General features: G+C 46.1%; 1 protein-coding gene across 3 annotated transcripts in view; it reads right to left on the bottom strand.

Annotated features, from left to right (window-relative positions):
• Positions 1–273: 273 nt before the first annotated feature.
• dlg5a (discs, large homolog 5a (Drosophila)) overlaps positions 274–20,046 on the bottom strand; it is a 27,881-nt gene continuing 8,108 nt past the window's right edge. Inside the window, exons 2-34 of one of the 3 annotated variants that reach the window (XM_029175506.2) lie at positions 19,890–19,958; positions 19,075–19,249; positions 18,427–18,570; positions 17,671–17,854; positions 16,576–16,835; positions 16,112–16,424; positions 15,618–15,848; positions 15,301–15,485; positions 15,094–15,219; positions 14,209–14,341; positions 14,000–14,127; positions 13,735–13,910; positions 13,553–13,656; positions 12,572–12,664; positions 11,305–12,363; positions 10,669–10,789; positions 10,446–10,590; positions 10,025–10,158; positions 9,827–9,916; positions 9,474–9,642; positions 8,872–8,949; positions 6,975–7,137; positions 6,216–6,349; positions 5,590–5,754; positions 5,327–5,510; positions 5,010–5,158; positions 4,183–4,353; positions 3,908–4,098; positions 3,681–3,824; positions 3,433–3,560; positions 3,094–3,203; positions 2,449–2,558; positions 274–2,352 (exon numbers count right to left, since the gene is read on the bottom strand). In XM_029175506.2, the coding sequence (XP_029031339.1) occupies positions 2,249–2,352; positions 2,449–2,558; positions 3,094–3,203; positions 3,433–3,560; positions 3,681–3,824; positions 3,908–4,098; positions 4,183–4,353; positions 5,010–5,158; positions 5,327–5,510; positions 5,590–5,754; positions 6,216–6,349; positions 6,975–7,137; positions 8,872–8,949; positions 9,474–9,642; positions 9,827–9,916; positions 10,025–10,158; positions 10,446–10,590; positions 10,669–10,789; positions 11,305–12,363; positions 12,572–12,664; positions 13,553–13,656; positions 13,735–13,910; positions 14,000–14,127; positions 14,209–14,341; positions 15,094–15,219; positions 15,301–15,485; positions 15,618–15,848; positions 16,112–16,424; positions 16,576–16,835; positions 17,671–17,854; positions 18,427–18,570; positions 19,075–19,249; positions 19,890–19,958 (5,870 nt within the window). In that variant the 3' untranslated portion in view covers positions 274–2,248. The remainder of the gene's footprint in view (positions 2,353–2,448; positions 2,559–3,093; positions 3,204–3,432; positions 3,561–3,680; positions 3,825–3,907; positions 4,099–4,182; positions 4,354–5,009; positions 5,159–5,326; positions 5,511–5,589; positions 5,755–6,215; positions 6,350–6,974; positions 7,138–8,871; positions 8,950–9,473; positions 9,643–9,826; positions 9,917–10,024; positions 10,159–10,445; positions 10,591–10,668; positions 10,790–11,304; positions 12,364–12,571; positions 12,665–13,552; positions 13,657–13,734; positions 13,911–13,999; positions 14,128–14,208; positions 14,342–15,093; positions 15,220–15,300; positions 15,486–15,617; positions 15,849–16,111; positions 16,425–16,575; positions 16,836–17,670; positions 17,855–18,426; positions 18,571–19,074; positions 19,250–19,889; positions 19,959–20,046) is intronic. The other 2 variants (XM_029175507.2, XM_029175508.2) reach the window with 2 other exon arrangements.

The following is a 20,046-nucleotide window of genomic DNA, read 5'->3' as shown; positions in this document are numbered from 1 at the left end:
GCCAATGTCAACTACAAAGATCCTTGGCTGTCAGACTTGAGACTTCTCAAGTTCAGTCGAGCTGTCAGCAGCTGTGTTGAAAGGCACCCCCAGAAGGAGGGCCTGTCTAAAAACAGGCAGGAGGGGACCTGGAGGACGCGGTAGAACGGCAGCACCTTCACTGCATCACACGTGGTGTTGGTCATTGATGATGCAAATCCTGGGAGTGTTTATGTGATGGACTGGACCATCGACACCTGGAATGAACACAATAAGACTCAGCCGAGGTCCATGTTGTGATACAGAAAACGACTTTTATTCTCATGTGAATGTCTCAACATACAAATCACATTCTTTTTAATAAAAGAAAAGTTCAATCAGTACCTGGCATCTAGTGTCTTCCTAAAAATACGACCGCTTCGTGTCGTATCCCGCACTCGCTACCATTTGCTATCTACTCAGAAAAATAGTAAGGTTACAGTTTGCATCTGGTTACTCTATTGTCCCAATAGTCAAACTTGTGGATACATTTTCTATTGAAAAACTGTGCAAGAATAGATCCCTTTTTCATAATTCAAATAAGAAGTGATCCTTTTTTTCTAATTAAGAGTAAAAGGCCATTAATGAAATGTAAGGAACTGACGTGATACATGAAAATGTTAGTTACAATAAAAATGTGAGTACCTATTAATCGTCCGCTGGAAACCTAGGAACAGTTATATGCTGAAGGTTCACAGAGAAACAAGTGCAAAACAGAAATAAAAGGATAAAGTTGCCTAAGTGGAGTTTGGCACAATACGATACAGGGTATGGTTTCGAGGAAGGGCAGAATATTTTTGTCGAGATTTTTTGCCTTCTTAATAAAAAAAAAAAAATACAATTAAATAACAATGAACAGTCACTAACATTTAAACAGGTCAGAGGAAAATCCTTTAAGATATTACCCTGCAAAATTTCTTCATAGTGTCTCTTTTAAGGAGTACATGTAAGTGACTGACAAGCACCCACAGAAACCCCAAAAATTAATTCTTTAAAAAAAAAAAAAAACTAACATGCAAATACCTGCTAAGACATGACTTCACCGCCAGACGCACCTAGGCATATGACCTAGTAAAAATACATGTAATATATATTTATATATATGTTTTTAGATGTATCTGCATACTGTAATATGTTATACTCTATATTATTGTTAAATATACATTAAAGAGATAGAATGATCGTTACACAGTGGTCTGTCTAGCCCTGGAGTGCATTCTGAGGAGTTAACCCGTTGGCCGCTGCTTCGGCCTACCCTCAAAACCTCACCATTGTCATGCGCTCTGCACTGTACTGGTCTCAAACCAGCCTCTGGGCCACTTAGCCAACGGTGGGTGAAATGGCATACGCTGGGTTTTTAACATTAGGAACCTTATGTCAAGGTTTCGACTAAGTGACCCGGGGGCTGCTTTCAGACCAGGCTTCGTCTCCAAAGGCACTTCCGAACGGCCCATAAACTGTTCACACGCCCCGCTACGATAGAAACACAATGCATAGAGCAAACATCGATGCGTTTTGAGCTTTCATGGCCGTCGCTTCTGGCGGTCGGGTTCGGTAAGACCACAGCTACATACTTCAAGAGGTTCGAGGCGTTCGCGCCTCTGGGATGGAACACCACGAGGAGGGGCCGACGTGTGAGCCTGGCATTCCATTTCTATAGCATCGTAGTCACACTGACAGACAGCTCTAAGGAAATCGCCATTACAATAGTGAACAGTCTCACCGTTGCCTTCTTTCACTCACACACACACTCACACACACTCACACACAAAACAAACAAACGATTAGTTGTCAGTCATTGTCAAATGGGTGCATAATTGTCAGGGGAGCCACAAATGTCATTTGGTACACAAGGGAATCAAAGGAATGAACTTCATTAGTGTTGAGGCTTGTGTACATGGGGGGGGGGGGCATATAGCAACACCAATATTCAGACTCATCTTTTGACGGTAAACGGACGCTTACAATGCAGCATTACAAGTACACCACCAGAAACCCTTAGGGAAGACTGAATGAACTTTGACGTCAGGGTCCAGTGCTACCAACCAGAGCACATCAGAAATAAAAGGAGGTTCTGATTACAAATCATGACAAAGACAAAATAAAATTGTCAATAATTTACACAACTAGCTCACTACTGTGTACCTGTTGGTGTAGTGTGAGAGGGTTAATTAGTGTTTAGGGGGTGGAGAAGGAAGCTGCAGCTTGCTGTAGTGGCAGCCAGTCTCCTCTAGGGGCAGCCGAGCGGAGTCCACAGGACTTTACTCTGTTCTTGATCAACTATAGTCATGATCTGAGTGCAAATGTACGGAAGGGTGCCGCCTTGAACAATACCTGCAAATAAAATGGGCAGAGAGGACAAAGTTGAGGCTTCGGTGTGAGTTTTTAATCGGTCTGCTCTGAGTTTGTGTGTTCTGTGTGCCCACAAACCTGTGAAGAATTTGCTGTAGTCCTGCTCTATCTTCTGTGCACTTTCAAATTGCTCCTTGGAATGTTTTTGGGACACTTTGTCCCGAAGATAAACCGGATCTTTCTGCTCCCTAAGGAACACAAAAACGAATTAGAATAAAGCCATTAGAATAAAGTCGTTGAAGTACTGTATGTATTTTCAGATTCTAACAATGTTAAGTGTCTAATAGAGAGATTTGGTTACAAAAACAGACTCCTGGTGAAACAGCATGCAAAAAAGGATGTATCTTTAACACTACGCACTAGAAGAGTTGTATAATTGTAAAGGGAGAAACAGCTGTTGGAGATTATCCACATGTGTGTAGTGACAGATGCACCAGAGCCAGCACAGAGGGCTCAAGAGTGCGAAGCCTTATCCTGCTCTGACCACGCATCTATATATCAAGCCACACACAATCTGGGTGAGATTGCTCTGTAGCAGGACATTCCCATCCTCATTTTTCTCGCCTTGGCACAGAGCTCCAGCCTTCGCCAGCCAAGCATTCTGCACAGCTGTCAGTGTGTGTGGGTGTGTGTGTGTGTGTGTGTGTGTGGTTCCAAAGCACAGACAATGCAGGGAGGTATCTGCTTGTCCTACATAGTGTAATGACACGGGGCGCCCCTTACTTGATCTGTTTGGCGTTTTTGTAGCGCACGAACACGACAATCGGATAGATGTGAACACTGTGGAGTCTTTCAATGGCATGCGGGGCGATGTCGAGCAAACAGTGGCAGCCCTGTGTCCAAAAACAGGAAAACGGAACATGATTTCAATAGATTAACCGACTTAATGCACTGTTCCAAAACCCTCAACAGGGATTAACATTCACTGTATGAGCTTTTCATTCATCAGCATTTCAGATTAAAGCGCTCCGATGGTGATATTTTACCAAAACAAAGCCTAAAATTGAAGACAAGCTACTTTATCCTCCATAATAAAATCTAGAGAGAAGCTCCAATTAATACCTTATCTGTTATTTCCTTGATGGAGGCAACAGTTGTCACGTCAAAATGACCGCTCCTGCGCTTGTAATCGATGAAGAGGCAGTCTTTGACGCCTCTTTCGATGGCTTGCTGGGATGCCTTCATTACCTCTGCAGGCAGAACAGAAACAAATCAGGGTTAAAAAACTAAAGATACATAAATAAAATACAAAACAATTCCCAATTTCCTGATGTGTCCGTCTGGCAAACATCTGGACGACATGGACTCACCCAGAATACATCGACAGAACTTTCCAGGAGACTCCTTGACCAGCATCTCCTTGACAGGGTCCGTGAGCGGCCCGAGTATGAGCACTGGTCGGGGAGAAGCGCACTCCACCTTCTGGACCCGCTGGTAGGCCAGGCTCACACAGTCTGACACAAAGATCACAGGTCAACCCAACGTCCTTTCCACGAGGGTTTTCCTTTTCCAGTCAAAAGCATCTAAACCTTCTTACCGTCAAGAAATGGGATGGAGTCTGTGCTGATGGTGTCCAGAGCCACCATCTCTTTGCTGTCTTTGGAGCTGCTGCGTTTATGCTTCTGTTTCCTCCTGAAGAAGGATCTGCGGGCTGCTGCAGACAGAGTCTTACTCGAGTCTTCCTTCATTTCTGTCACGCTGTGTCTGCGGTAAAACTCTTGGTCCATCCTGCGCCACACAGACAGTACTTTAGGTTATCCACGAATGAATTGCATTAGTGTTTAATTGTCGCCCAACACACAAACCACCCACATGTATTTGCTGGGTATCTGTCCCCTCTGGATCTGTTGTGCGTTCTCGTCTAGCTGCCAGGCCATCCACATCCCAAAGCTGCCCTTTGGTAACGACTCGTCCACGTACATGATGTCATCCTTCTTGAAACTAAGGTCCCCCTCAGCCTCACCCACCCGGTCATAAAGTGCTCTGGCGAGAGAGAGAGACAGGGATGAATGGGGAGTTTTTCGGTGCAAGGCGGAACGAGAGAGGGGAGATGCATAAAGGTAATAAAGTGGGGGAGGAGGCGACGTGTCAGACGACAGGCGAGGAGAGAACTATCTGAAGAGTCAGTTGTAAAAGACTTTATCTATCATCTTGTTTGCCTGTTGGAGCCTCGTAAGTCTTTTCTCAAGCAGCCTATCTGCTACAGCTGGGCAGGCTGGGTATATTTACTGCAGATGACATCACAAGCCCTCTTGCCTATATGACAAGTGACTGCGGCAGCTGCGTCGACCTGCTCCGACAGACTGCCAACAATAAAACACGACTATTTTAGTGCCTCACTTTCCATTCATATACAATGTATTCCTAACACGGAGCACTAAAATGGATGTGGTGTTGGAGATTAGATAACCTAAATGTGTGGTGTGATTAGCATCGCCGCAGTCACACAGCGGATCTGGGACATAATTGAGAGAGATTCCAGCTCATCCGTGGCGCGCTCCAATGGTGGGGCTATATTTAGCTGCACGGACAGAGATGAAGCTGCCTGGGGAAATTAGTAGGGGTCCTTTTGTGGAGCAGAACACATGAATGCCCACCAGTGGCCAGCATGCATGTGTAATACGTGTCTGCACACACACCTAATATAAAAGCCATCTCCTGGAACGTCTTTGAGCATGGTGAAGTCATCCGGCCGATGGTGCACCTTGAGCGTGACGGTTTCTGCAGGCTTCAGCATCTCGACGTACACCTCTTCTGCGGTTTTATTCTTCATATTCACCAAGTTATACTGAAAGACACACGTATCTATGTAAGAAATACCAGGGACTTCTGGTACTGAACTAACAACGACACACCATGACTGGAAACAGGAATCTTAGAGAATGTACGGTAGCTCTGACATGACTGCTATTACAACTATATCTAGTGTATGTGCGTCATACATGTGAATCCATACCTCCAAGATGAGGTCCCCAGGGAGCAGCCCATCAGGGCCTCTGGCAGGACTGTCCTCATCCAGGCTCTCTATGTAAACACCCCGTAGGTTCCCACCGCAGAGTGTGACCCCCACCTCCACCCCAGGCCTGTGCACCGTAACAAGCCGCGGCTCACCCACCTTCCGGCTGCCCTCAGTTGGAACTCTGCAAGACGACAGGTAGCGGGTTGGAAGGGGCGCAAAGGCTCTCCTTAGGCAGAGCTCAGGTCTGCGGTTTTATTCACCTGATGTAACTGCGGGGGCTGGTGGTGGGCGTTGTCTGCTTGGAGGAGGGGGTGAGGGTGCCCTCATCCTGTTCGCTGAGCGTATCGATGTTGGAGTGATTGTCAGGGGTGGCGGCTCCGCTGCCCTGGGGAGTCGGCTGTGTACTGACCGGCTCAAGGCGTGAGCTGCATCAGTTAAAAACACAGAACATCTGGTTTTATCCCACAGTTGGATGTTACAGCTCTTTCCTTTGCCTTAACACTGAAGACACAAACATGCATCATCTAGCCTCAGTGCTTAAAACCTACAGAGGACAGGATCATAGAACTGTTGGGTTTCATAACCAACCTGCACACTGAAGACCTGGACACACGCAAGCACACACACACACGCAAGCACACACACACGCAAGCACACACACACGCAAGCACACACACACGCAAGCACACACACACGCAAGCACACACACACGCAAGCACACACACACGCAAGCACACACACACACACACACACACACACACACACACACACACACACACACACACACACACACACACACACACACACACACACACACACACACACACACACACACACACACACACACACACACACACACACACACACACACACACACACACGTTACCTGGAGCGAGAGTGGTTGCCCAGCTGGTACATGTGTGGGTTGTACTGGGCCATAATGGTGATGGTGTCACACTGCTGGCCGATGATGAGACGAGCTTGCTGCTCTGTAGCGTTTCGCAGGTTGATGCCATTATACTAATAAAGGAAGAAAATGGTAATTGGAGGAGATTTGTAAGAGAGAAGGGTTATTAAAAAAACATTAAAAAAAAACATGCGTTGTTTATTAGATGTACTCGGTGGAGGAGAGACTCATGCTCGCGTATATACCCAATTTTATTTACTTTAAATAAAGAAAATTCAAGAAAAATGTGCGCACTGACCAGACAGCCATAACATCACTTGCAAACTCATTAACACAGTTAGACATGTGTTGCTTCAGCGCAAATACAGAATTTGTTGCATAAAATATGCACCATAATAACTCCCTATGCATCAACCAGTAACACTTGATGGAGGTAATGGAATGGAGTTAGTCCTTCATTACAGTCTTACTTGAAATACATAATACTTGGAAGTCATTTGATATTAATGGTTTTATGCTTTGCAATTCCGTGATGCTATACATTATGAACACTGTTTTCCAGGGTTTCAATTCATACGCAATAAATAGGTGGTTAGCAAACAAAAACTGCCAGAAAATGTTAGTAATGCTGGTACTTTACTTCTCCTCCACTGCTCTGTTCCCTCAGGAACCCACCGAAGCATCGTTATGTATTCTGCTTGAAGCTTTAGCCTTTGACATCCAGAAGATTGCTCCTACCTCCAGTAATTGGTCTCCGTACTCCAGCCCTGCTTGGTGGGCGATGCTACCACCAGTAACTTTAGAGACAAAGATTCCTCCGTTCTCCCCGCTGACGATGGAGATTCCCAGAGGCTCTGCTCCTTTGTGAACGATAACATTGCGGGGTTCCTCCAGGTACGGCCTGGTGGCAAACGAGAAACAGGCGCAAATGAGTAACATCATCAAGGGGATATACAGACGAATGCTGAGGGGAGATGGAAAGGAATTGTTTTCAAAGGTGGGCTGACCAATTTGTTTACAGCTCTGGAGAGTTACGTCATGTTGGAGACTTCTTGGCGCGGCGCCCACTTCAGGTGAGTAATAAAATACCCATTCTTACAAGTTTGAACTATGTCCATCTTTATGCAAAACTGCTTTTGTATGACGAGAGCAGACGTTTATTATAAAACATAAAACAATTTAAGAGTTTATATATTTGCAATATGTATTTGCAATACAAAAGCTTCTGTAATCCACGTGTGTAATCAGTTCATTGATTGGAATCCCACTTTTCTCATTATCGCATGTAGTGCAAAGAGGTGTGTATAGATGGTGTTAAACCATAATTAACTGAAACGAAAAAGACCTAAAGCATTATACACAAAAAAAGTTGAGTTTTCTCCCCAGGCCTGTAAACTGATCTTCTGTTTGCCTGGCTTGAGGAAGAAACTGTGCAGGTTCATAGTACAGAGACACCACATACAATAACATGATGACAGCACAGGCAAGTGAAAACCTCTTCAAATAAAAAGGGGATTTACGTGAACTTGTGTCCTAATAACAAGTTGGCTTTGGACATGGCATACGGCTCCATGAAGGCTGGTGGGAGGAATGGGTTAGCATCCAGAGACAGGGGTACAGCGGTGGTGTATGAACAAGACCATGACCCAAAAGGTTAGGCCTGAGGAATTATACCACTGCATAATATAAAGTTCCTTCAGAAAGGAGTCAGACCCTTCACTTTACTGCATTGTATGTTTAATTGTAAATTAGTAAATTTACTGTGGTGTGTTGAGCTACACTTGATGACACACAACAACCTAAAATGTCTTTGACATTAATTTAAGATTTTTTTAACATCAAATGTAGAAATAGCAGCTATCCAAATGTACCTACTACAGCTGCAGAGAACTGCTAAAGCTTAATGAGAGTCACTGTTCTGCACTCAGGCACCTCCCTGACCAAGGTCTGCTCAGACAGTTAAACAGCCTAACGGTCTAGTGTTTGAAATGCTTTATACTATTGCACTGATCTGTGCCCAGCATCAAATTTTGTACACACGTTAAGGAAATCAATTAAAGTCAACAATATAAATTGGATTTTTACTAGTTTCATAAATGTTGCAAACGCTACATTTTCAACACATTTAGATACATATGTAAACATTAACATCACTAAAGATATAAATGAAACAGCAATTATATTCATTAAAAATAAGATCTCAATAATAATAATAATTGTACAAAAAGTGAAGGGTGACTCCTTTGAGGCGACTGTACATGCAGCAGACTGAAGGGTGACCTGGCTTACGGCCAAGATACACACATGCATATCGGCAATGTCATCATCAGAGGGCTTAGATATCGCATGCAAGATCTAAGACTGCAGTGAACTGGTGAATTTTCCAACATGTTTAAAGCCAGATGAAAACATGAACACAAGTCTTTAAAGTGTAGAGGATGTGGGCTGTGTTGCTTCCTAAGGCATAAACTTTATACTCAGGCATGCGCATCACACTGGGTGAATCATCACAAAGTCTCTCTCTGCATTCTGTATAGTACCCCGCTCCTCTGTCTTATCTACGCCACTGCACCAAAGCGTATGGACTTGGGGGAAAGGGAGGGGCATTCCCTTGTTTGCAGCACTGACAACGAACCTGAGGCTCCTGAGAGAGGAGAACCTCGGCCTTGCAGCCAGAGGAATCCTTAGAAATGATCGGTTACGATATAGAGATCTGGAAATGGAAGGTCAGAGAGGCGGGAGGAAGATAAAGAGGAGAATGGAGGACAGATATCACGCAGAGACAACAACAGTTTAAAGGAGCGAGAGGTGTTAGAAATAAAACGTTGGTGAGAAGGAACAAATGAAATTCCAACATGCACCACAAGTGCAGCATCTCATTTCAGGGAACAGGAGAGGCTGCCATAAAATTACTAAAATGAGTTTAAACAGGATTTCATGTGAATTTCAATGAGGGAATGCACAGTTCTGGCCATCATAGACCTGTTGCTTGGCAACGCCCTGAACAGAGACAGGACCATATTGTACCTGCTTCCAAAGAGAGTCCTATCAATATATTATATCCCCGTCTTATAACGTGCCTCACAGGTTTAATAGACAGCAATCACCTAAATATTATTCCAAGTTCAGTTCAGTCCAATGTAAATTTATTACAGGCTATATTACAGAAATCTCTTTCATGTGCTCGTGGAAAGCACATTTGTGCTTTTTAAAGTCTGCACTGGGGCGCACTCGTACCTGTCTTTCCTGCGCTCGCCTACTGGCACAGGGCTGACTGAGATCCGTGGCAAAGTGGAAATGGAGCCTTGTGATTGACTGCTGGCAAACGAAGACGTCTCCAGATTGAGAGGTGACTGTGGGGGAGTGATGAGACTGGGACTGCTACACTCGGAGTGTGAGAGGGAGCCTGGATTGGAAAAACATTATGTATGTTAATATGCCGAAACACCTGAGGAAACTAATTAAATAATTCCATCTTAACTGCCTGGAGAATACATACAAGTGGGAAAATGATTTTCCTGTATGAACGTGATCTGACCCATTTCAGTAGTTTAAGAAGTGCGTTTCATGATGTGTGTTTTTGACTGTACCTCTGTCTGAACCTAGCATGGAGCGGGGGTAGCGCGGAGTGGAGGGGATTTTGATCCTCTCTGTGCGGTATTGGACATTATTGACAGAACCTGGAAGAAGAGGGAGAGGAGTGTACACTCGGACGTAATATCAAACAAAAAGGGAAAGGGACTCCCGTGACCTTTAAGCGTGTGTGCGTGCGTGGGTGTCAGACTGACCGAGTCGTGCGCTGGAGGGCAGTGAATTTGTACCGTGTGACGCTCTGCTGCTGCGTGACGACGAGGATTCAGAGAAGTCACTCGTGCGCTTTTGCTGGCTCAGGTCCAGGCTCAGACGACCCTGGTGCTGTGGGCTACACAGACACAAACGGTAGAACATTTATATAATTATACAACGCTTATGTAATTATGTCAATCATTACACTCTTCAAAGTTAATTCAACTGATGGACCGAGTTAAACGAAAACTGCCTATAATAATATACATTTTTCATTATTTTGCCTTTGTGAAACTAATTTAAATATATTAGTCACAAGAACTGGCCCAGTCAAAAACAACAACAACAACAACAACAACAACAACAACAAACAAACCAGGATGTAAACACAAAATCAACAAAGAGTGTAGGAAAGGAAGTGACCTGGTGTGGGTGTGCTGGTGACAAATCTGGGAGGCGAGAGACGGACAGTTGCTGGTGTGAACACGGTGACTACGCACAGTGTACACTGGATTCCTCATCACGGCGGTCACAGCGGGGCACGGAGCCAGGCCTCGGTGGGCTGAGCCTGACAGAGAGCGCAGAGTCAGAATGGGGGGCGAATACGGCGAAGGCGCGTGTTTTTGCGAGCAGCGGAGGGACTCACTAGGAGGTAGGATGCCGTTGTAGACCGTGGGCACGAAGCCGACACTGTGCCTGTGGGAGCGGCCCGGGGAGGAAGGCAGCAGCTCTCTGGGTTCTGGCGAGTGCTCGTCATTAGAGTAGCTCTGTGAGTGACATACAAAAACCAAATTACTACAGTGCCTGCCCTCCGGGATAACAAAACACTTACACCTTGGGAGAAATCTTCCATCACTAGATGGGGTAAAGAAAATGGCAGGTTCGACATTCCAGAATAATAAAACGAACATTTACTCCCAGAATGTTCCTCTACTGTATTTGCTTCAGGGCTGGAACAGTAGCTAAGCACATTTGTTGGAGCCCCAGGCATCGACTCGCCTCATGAGTCAAGGCTGCTCCAGTGCAGAAACATCAATCACGCTGGCACCAGAGTGGCAGGTCCCAGAAGCATAACTCAGATGGGGCTGTAAATTCTATTACCGAATGGCTGCTTTGGCACAGGGGGTGATTGGACGTGTAGGTGCCATTTGGGTTTTTTGGCATGCTTCTCTGTATCACTCATTAGGGTTTTATTTCTTTAAGAGGACGTCTTTAGAGCATTTAAGAAGCCAACGCACCAAATATAAACTCCATACCCATTAGAAGTTTTAATTACACTCACTTGGAAGGCGGGAAGTGTGATGGTCTGAGGCGTCATCCTGCGGCGGAGGGCTGGGGCAGACTTAGGGCGTGGCCTCTTCACCTCTGGCTCCTCCCCTCTAGTTCGGCCAATATCCTCGTCACACGACTTTCTGGAGGTCAGAACCTTGCCGTCGAGGAAGTAGTGGTTTCCATTTCTGTCCCTCTCTCGCTCCGTCCTCTCCCGGCTCTGCTCTGCTGCCATGGAGATGACAGCCTCCCCCTTGCCGTCTGAGGTGATTGTGCAGTCGGAGGCAGAGCTGCTTTGATGTTTGTGTTTGAACTTAAAGGAGTCACTGCGAGTGGGTGGGGTTGGGGGTGTGGGCGTAGGGGTGGATGAGGAGGAGTGGGACTCGGCTTTAGATGGCTGCGGGGAATGGGAAGCTGCTGCTGCAGCAGCGGCGGCTACTGCAGCGATCTGATTGGCTGCCATGTACTCCAGCTTAGAGGAAGGCGTTTCGGGGCGCTTGAAGGTGTCTGGGTCGAAGATAGATTTCCTCTGCTTTGGTGATTTATAGATTGAGAGCTGTGCTGCAGCTGTGAGCGGACTGGTGTTATCTGGTGCAACAGATATACCTCCCACCATCATCTTGGGCCACGTGCCCCCACTGTGCTTCTTCTCCAGGGATGTCTCCATTGTGACGCAGTCTGATGAGGAGACAGGCTCAAAAGGCAAGGAGGAAGGGGCCTTGGTGTAGGGACAGCACTCTTGAAAAGCACTGGGGCCATAGCGGCCGGTGCCCAAGTCAGAGGCCGGGCGAAGGCTAGTTGCGTGCAGGGAACCTGTGAAGAACGGCTTACTGATGTCGCCGTAGCCGTCATCAGATTCACCTCTAACCTTCCTTCTCTCCCCGGAGATGCTACTTGTGCTGGCGTTTCCAACATCTGGGCAGAAAATGTCGGTCTGGGTGGAGCTGTTGTGTTTGAGGTTGCGGCTGTTCCGGGCGTGAATCTCTGACAGGTGAATGCGCCCATTGGATTTCTCAGATGACTCCCGCAGACTCTCAAAGATGTTCTGACCCGACGCACTGTGAGGGAAGAACTGTAAGAAGGACAAATGAAAGTAACAATCACACCCAATAAACCAGAACACTTTTAATGAAAACAAAAATTTGAATGAGTATGGGATAGAACACTCCACACTAGTAAATCAAGGTGTAAGAATTATTAAAAGAAAGCTTGTGAATACGTTCAGAGAAATGTCAGATGAAGTAGAAAAGAAGGACATACAATATGACGAGTGTGCTCACCTTCATGAGGGACAGACTAAGAGAATCCCTGCAGCTCCTCAACAGAGCCTCGCATTCTGTCACAGATTTGTTATCCAGAGCAATGCCATTTATCTAGAGAACATAGAGACACTGACAATGAGAACAGGTCCTTCACAGCCGAGGCAGTGGACATTAGTCTTTTTGATGTTTCTCTCAGGCGTCTCTGCCTTCCCAAAACTGAGACACACTTATTACCAAATAAAATGAAAGAAAATCTGCTTTAACCTAAATCTAATATATTTTAATAAAGCACACTCCCTCCAAGTGGTTGCATCCCATTTATATTTCATTACAGATTCTACAGTCTGGACTGTTTTCAATCTATAACCTGATACAGTATTGCGCTTCACATTTACAAGGGTGTGATAAAATACGATACTCTAGTGCGATTAACATCTCCTAAATGCATCTGTGCTCACCATGACTAATCGAGGCTGCAGCTGAGCTATCGTCTGGCGTATCAGTTCGCTGGCTACTACCAGGAGGCTGCAATGCTGCTAAATAGGGAGCAGAGAGATCCAAGAGCTCGGAGATTTGAAGCCAATGATTAAGTCTCATCTCTGCGTTTCAACTAACAGGAGAGCTGAAAGTTTCGCGACTAACGGGAGAGGGGTCACTCTCAAAGACAGACGGATATGCAAAGCTCCATTTCTGACACTTGTCCTTTAAATGTGGCTACACTGCAGCTGGGTGCACAGAGACGGCATCACCTTGTCCTCTACTCCGCTAAGTTTTTGAGGATTTAGACCAAGAAAGAAAAAAGAAGGAATTTTCCCCTCTGCATCAGACACTCAGCCAAATCCCACCTTATCTGGGTTTGGAGTGTAGATACTGGAATGGATCAGGGCCTGGATTAGAAACTCAAAAGACCTGTGTGAGCTTCGGTGTGGAAGATGTGGAGGAAAGGTGCATTTCTAAGAAAAAGTAAAGAGGATTTGAGAGGAGCTGACAAAGACTCACAGCGATCAGTCTGTCTCCAACGGTGAGAGAACCCTCTCTGGCTGCTGGACTGCCCTGGGCGACGGCAGTGACAAACACCCCGCTCTCCAGCCCAATGCCACAGTCTGAGGCGCACAACAGTGAAAGGTTATGAGACGTGACATTACATTTAACAGGCCTAACAGCTTCGCTGGCTAATTTACCTTTGTGTCCTGCAAGGTTGATATGAACGGGAGTGACGAGCCTTCCTCCCAGCGACTTTCTCCTCCGCACCACCATGTTGATCAAGCCGCCGCCATTAAGAACAGCCTTCACAACCTGCTTCCTGTCCTTGTTGGTCAGGTCGATGTCGTTAATCTTCAGCAACCAGTCATTCACTCTGGGAAAACACAAATGATGGTTGTCAAGGCGTTTAAAAACAGTTAGTCAAGAAAAGGACACATCACAGTATCATAAGGGAGCTCATACCTTAACCTTCCATCTGCGATACTTCCTTTATCCACCCTTGTAACAAATATTCCACAGTCGCCTGGTAAGTATGGATCATTTACCCCCTCAGCAATATCAAACCCAAGTGCCTTCAAATCCATGTCGTCCTGTAAAAAAGAGAATATATGAAGATTATTTTACCATCGCCAGGTTTTGGCAGTTTTCAGGAGGCTGCGCTCTGCTTTTACCCGGTCTTTCTCAAACTCCACCACCTCGGTCTCCCACTCCAGGGAATCTGTGTCGATGGCGGAGTCGTGAGAGCTGTGGGCCATTAGCTGACAGAACCGGGCCTCCTTCTCCAGCTGGCTCTCCATCTTCTCCCTTAACAAAGAAAGACGTTGCACACAGAGTCAAGCACCAGTCACCAGTAAAGATGGATGGAAAACAACAGACAGAGTCACACAGTCAGTGTTGGTTCACATCTACAGGAAAGAAAGTAAGCAGTTATGTAGAAACGGTACTATAACTATGCTCCATCCAGCTGATGTCAAGAACAAATTTAAATTAAGTTAAGTTCTTTTTATATATACACAAACACACATAGTATAGAATGCACACACGATCCTACTGTCAGCATGATATATGGTGTCCTACTGAGGTGTGCCTTGAGGGTAGCGGTGATATTAAAATCCCGCATCTACCACTTTATTGAGGCTACGGGAAGAAACTTTCAAAGTCACTGCAGACTCCGTTGTTGTGCACATCTTAGCCAGCAGAGGGCGCTTTCACACGCGCCATAAACGGGCGTGATGCTGGAGGAAGAAACACTGAGGGAAAGAAGCCGAGTGTTTGTGTGTCCAAAACAGTGATGCTTTTTGGGATTACACTTTTAATCTGGTAATGTGAAAATGGAGCCAGACGAACAACTGAGCTCAATGAAGTCTCCAAAGGCCGAATATCACAGCTTACACCCTGCCACACACTGAGTGCAAAAAGCTTAAACAGACAAAGACAGTGTGGCTCACAGAGTTGGCTGACTAGAGGCAATGCTGCTCTCTGGTCACTCAAATGCAAAGGGATTTTCTCTGTATCGCGTCGGAGCTTTTCCTCACATTTTCACCATGAAGACTCACTTGAGTTCTTTGAGCTCTCTTAACGAATCGTTCTTCTGCTTCCTCATGTCATCCAGATTTCGCAGGGCATCGGCCAGATCGCTGACTGCCCGGTCCCTTTCCCGTCTCAGGTTATCACACAGAGTCCTGAGGAAGGTGGGAACACACGGATGCGTTTTATTGAGGGCTGCAGATATCGGCAAGTGCTCCTCTCAGACACATACTCACCTTATGCTCTCCCTCTCCGCCACTATTTTGTCCCTCTCTTGGAACGCCCAGTCCCGTCGACATTTGGCCACCTCGGCCTCCTGTGTGGCCTCCTTCAGTTCCTGAGACATGGCCTCATACTGTTTCCTAAGCATCTCAATCTCCTTATTGGTTCGCTCCATGTCCAACGTGGCTGAATCTTGTTTCTAAGAACATTGACCACACAAGATATTTATTACAGAAGTATGCTAAAACAGCCACATCAGATCATCTAAAGACTCAGTGTCTAACAGTTATGTTCACACTATATCAAATCTAAAGTGCAATGTGTTTGATACCTGTCTGGCTTGATAGTACTCTCGGAGCAGCTGATCCCTTTGAATGATCGCCTCCGTCCTCTCTTTGCGAGCCACGTCCCTCTCCTCCCGGACCATCTCGATGTCCTTGCAGGCCTGGCTCAGCTCCTTCTGGGCCTCGGCTTTGTCCTTCACCTCGTGGCAGTACTTCTCCAGCAGCTCGTTCCTCTCGCAGATGGCCCGGTCCCGGTCCACCAGAGACGAGTTCAGCTCCTGTCACGGAACAAAAGGGGGCAAAACGCAACGAGGACATCTCAGCACTGACTCATTCATGCAAAGTGAAATGATGACTTGAGGGCCAATGCATAGTGATCCAGAGCTAGTTATGAATCTTCTCTCCATCTGTCAACCAGAATGTTCAAAAATACTAAAATGAAGCAATGGAGCTTAGCTGTTTTGTGTGCAGTAGCATGGGTAAAATGAGAGTGATCCATAAAATAATATTGCATCCATTTGATCATTTTTACATCTTATACCTGTCTAAGGGCCTCCAACTCCTCACTGGCCACCACTCTCTCTGAAGAGGTGTTCTTCAGTCGGGCCTCGGCAGCCTCCAGCTCTGTCTGCAGCTTGTCCAGCTCTTTGATCACCTGGTCCCGCTCACTCATGATGAGGCGATACTCGTTGAACACCGAGTCCCTCTCCTCCTTGTACTTCTCGCAGTCCTTGGCTGACTTCAGCTGCAGGTTCTTGTAGCGTGTCACCTCCGACTGCAAGCGCTCCATCTCTCTCTGCAACTCCTTGTTTTGAGCCGAGGACTTGTTTAGCTCCTGCTGAATTGAGTCAAACCTGGGAGAGTGGGAGAAGATGATGAGGTGCACTGGGAGTAGTCCTTATATATAAAATATAATCACGGAACTAAAGAAGGACTATCTATTATATCAATATGATTATCATCATGAGTCCTGCGCTGTGTGTGTGCAGGTAAAGGTGCCTTCACCTCCTCATCGAGGTGGAATACTGCTGCTGGTACTGGATGGCAGAGTCACGCTGTTTGAGCAGCGCATCCATCTGTTTCTGCAGCCGCCGGTTCTCCTCCTCGGCCTGCTCCAGACGGCTGAGGTCCGTGTTGTGGTTGGCCACCTTCTCGCTGTAGCGCTTGCTCAGGGCGTCGTACTCCTTCTTTACACCTTCGAGCTTATCCATGGCTGTGTCATACAGCTTGTTCAACACCTCCGATGAGCCCTTCTCTCTCATTACCTAGCGAGGACAATGAAAGTCATCGAGCGGCGCCATTGCACGTCTAGTGGTGGTGTTCACACTGCTGCTGGCATCACATGAAACGGAGCTAAGCCTGTATTTGCTGTGCCCCACTTAAGCAGCAGATGGCATCAATGTGTAGGCAGGATTCTATTTTTACAGTGCAAGCAAATCTGGTGCCAGCTAAAACAATGGCTTTTCCACGTGAAGTGTGTTTCTAGAATGACACATAAGACAGAAACAGTATTTTTTTATACATATAGCAGCAAGTCCTTCAGACTAGAAAATGCAATCTCTACGAGACGGAGTGCCTCATTACTGCAGGTCTTGCTGATGTCATCACCTCCATTCCTGCAAGAGTGACCCGAGGGCTGCATTGACCTCATCTACACAACATACATTACATACGCGCTGATCATGTCGCTACATGGCTACATGGGCCAGAGTGCCCTTTGCCCAAGTCAAAGCCCATCTCTTATATGCTTGCCCTTTTGGGAAACACTCTGTGTGCATTTCCCTCTGCATGGCTGCCCTGTGATCCCGACTACTGCATTGTTCCCATGGGTGCTGTGTGAGACAGAACTGCACAGTAGTCCAATACAGGTCAGAACAACCTTCTGGCATTTAGGACAAAGGATTAAATAGAGAAAATAGCAGGTGGGCGATGATTATGAAATAGAAAAGGGTGAAAATCCTTCAGGAGTATTAGTAATAAAGAATATCTTTTGTCTGGCATCTGTGCCGTATCAGTAAATCTCCAAAATCCACTGCTGCCCTTGCAACATCTGGGCAGCGACGACGGTCACCCACGTGTGCGTTTGCGAGGGGATTGTACCTGCTGTTGCTGCAGCCGGAGGTCTGCCAGCTCCTGCTGGTCCTGACCGTGCAGCCGCGTGAGCTCCTCGCAGTTCTGCTTGAGGTGGTTGTGCTCTCGGACGAGCTGGGCGTTCTCCCTCCTGACGGACTCCATCTCCTCCTTCAGCTGCGTCTGCTCGCTGAGGACGCGGCTGTGCAGCATACTGGGGGAAGGAAACACACGGAAAGGAGTAGCGAGCGCGTGCATGTGAAGCGACACAGACGCTATGTGTGAAATAGTTAAGTCTCATCAGTCTCAAGCATCTGAGGCATCCATGTTGTTTATACACAGAACACAATCTCCTGCTTCTATTCTGTTAGAAAACAGCAAAGATATCTCCACTCTTAGACAGTTTATACAGCCTTATCATCTACTACACTTCACACACTGTGCCTGATCTTATGAGCTATTAGCCTGAATTATTCAGTCACATAAATGCAACCGTTTCCATGCTTGTTTTTTTTTACTGCCAAGTCACTTTCACCTATGAAAGCCAGCTGCAGCTTTCAGTTAGGTTAATTGCGACACCATGCCAGTGTTTGTTACGATTCCAGTAAAACCGCGCAATAAAACGCTGAAAAGCAGCAGGTGGGAGTTACGAGCACGGTACAGCTCACAACAGCGGGAACATTTCAGTAATGAGACGTGTGTACCCTCATTCGCCACATCTAAAAATGTACAGGCACCAGAATTTAGGCTATGGGTAGTATGACATGGGACGGGAAAACTACTCACTGGTAGAAATCAGCTTCCTTCACAGCCTCCTCACATCTCTTGAGTGTTTTGGTGTGCTGGTTCTGGAGGGACTGCAGATCCGCCATGGCCCTCATGCATTGACTTTTCAGGCGCTCATAGTCATGACTAGCTTTGGAATTTGGCCTTAAGGAAAGAAGGAGCATGGAATGAGCAATGTATATAGCCTTGTGCTCCGATGTGGCCTAACACAGCTCAGATAATACAGGATAAAAGATCACATTCAAGATATGGGATTAAGGACAAAAAAGAAACTTAAGACTACAAGTCAGCATAGGTAAAAAAAGCAGTCTTTCATCTGATGCACAAAAAACATTTAGCAAGTAAAGCATCTTAAACTTTATTACAGAGGTGGGGTTGATGCACGGTCTCTGCAAGGTACAGCCAGTATTATTCCAGAAAGCAGTACATGAAAACGTGGCAGCCAGAACTGAGAACACTGACATCACTGTGACTTTAACAACCCTACAGAATAAATACTAGCAGTAATAAACTCTGCTGCTCTGAAAGCAGTAAAACGCAAGTCTGAGGCAAAAAGCAGTATTACTATTAGACTGAAGAGGCTTCTATATTCACAAGCATCACCAGAGGCAGTAACAATAACACAAGTTGGCCGTCGGGGATTTGCACCTGCAGTCATCGAAGGAGGTCCCGGGCGATGCCAACGCCAGGCGCTTACGGAGCTCGTCCCTCTCTCTGGTCACCTGGCGAAGCTGGAACAAGATGGTGTCCAGGTTGTCGCCGGACGGGCGGTTGTCGTTGATAGCTGGGGGTGGGGAGGCCGCTTCACCGTTAACAGGCGAACCTGCAACATTTCACACATTACCGGAGGCTGATCAGAGCATTGCTAGTACTTTCTGTGTCATATCTTGGCTTCAATGCCCTCTTAAGAGTAAAAGGTTATGGTTTTCATAAGACAGAAAGTCTCTGATCTTTATCCATTCATTATAAGGTTGGGTGGTTAAATTGCAGCTGTCACTACTGGGCTTAATACCTACATTCAGATCATTAAATTCACAAAGCCATGTGACCCTAGCACCTTCTCAAATAAACAACTTATGACAAAAAAATTACACATCCATAAGTCATTTTCAGGGCTGTTATCCTCAGAAAAGAACGCCCGTGGCAGGAAATGTGGGGATTATGTTCGTCTTTGGCTCAGTATTTTGAGGTTTATGTAACACAGCTGAGTCATTTGGACCTTTGTCAAACTAGAGAAAGGCAAGCACTGCAAACTCCTCAAGGAACGGAGAAGACACAGGGAGAGTGTTGTCGTACGGCCGCGGGATTTTACAGCAAATGAAAAATTAAAACCCTGACTTCCTGAATCGTGTAACCTGGGAGACAATAGAGAATTATTATCAGAAAACCATTAGCTGGATCTAACAACTCAGTGTTTTACATGAATACACACAACATAACAAGTCTTTTGTAATCATACATACCAACACTGCTGAGGGAGCTGCTGCTTTCAGAGTCTGAGGGCATGGTGGACAAAACGCTGTATGTGGAACCTGCCAAGAGAAGAGATACAATCGGATTAAAGCACAGATAGATTAATTAAACCACTTGTACAAAAGCCTGAATTAATTGCCTGAACAA

The sequence above is a fragment of the Betta splendens genome, chromosome 15 (genome assembly GCF_900634795.4).
Source record: "Betta splendens chromosome 15, fBetSpl5.4, whole genome shotgun sequence".
Lineage (NCBI taxonomy): Eukaryota > Metazoa > Chordata > Actinopteri > Anabantiformes > Osphronemidae > Betta > Betta splendens.
The sequence above is the reverse complement of the archived record's forward strand: the minus strand, read 5'-3'. Positions and strand labels throughout refer to the sequence as shown.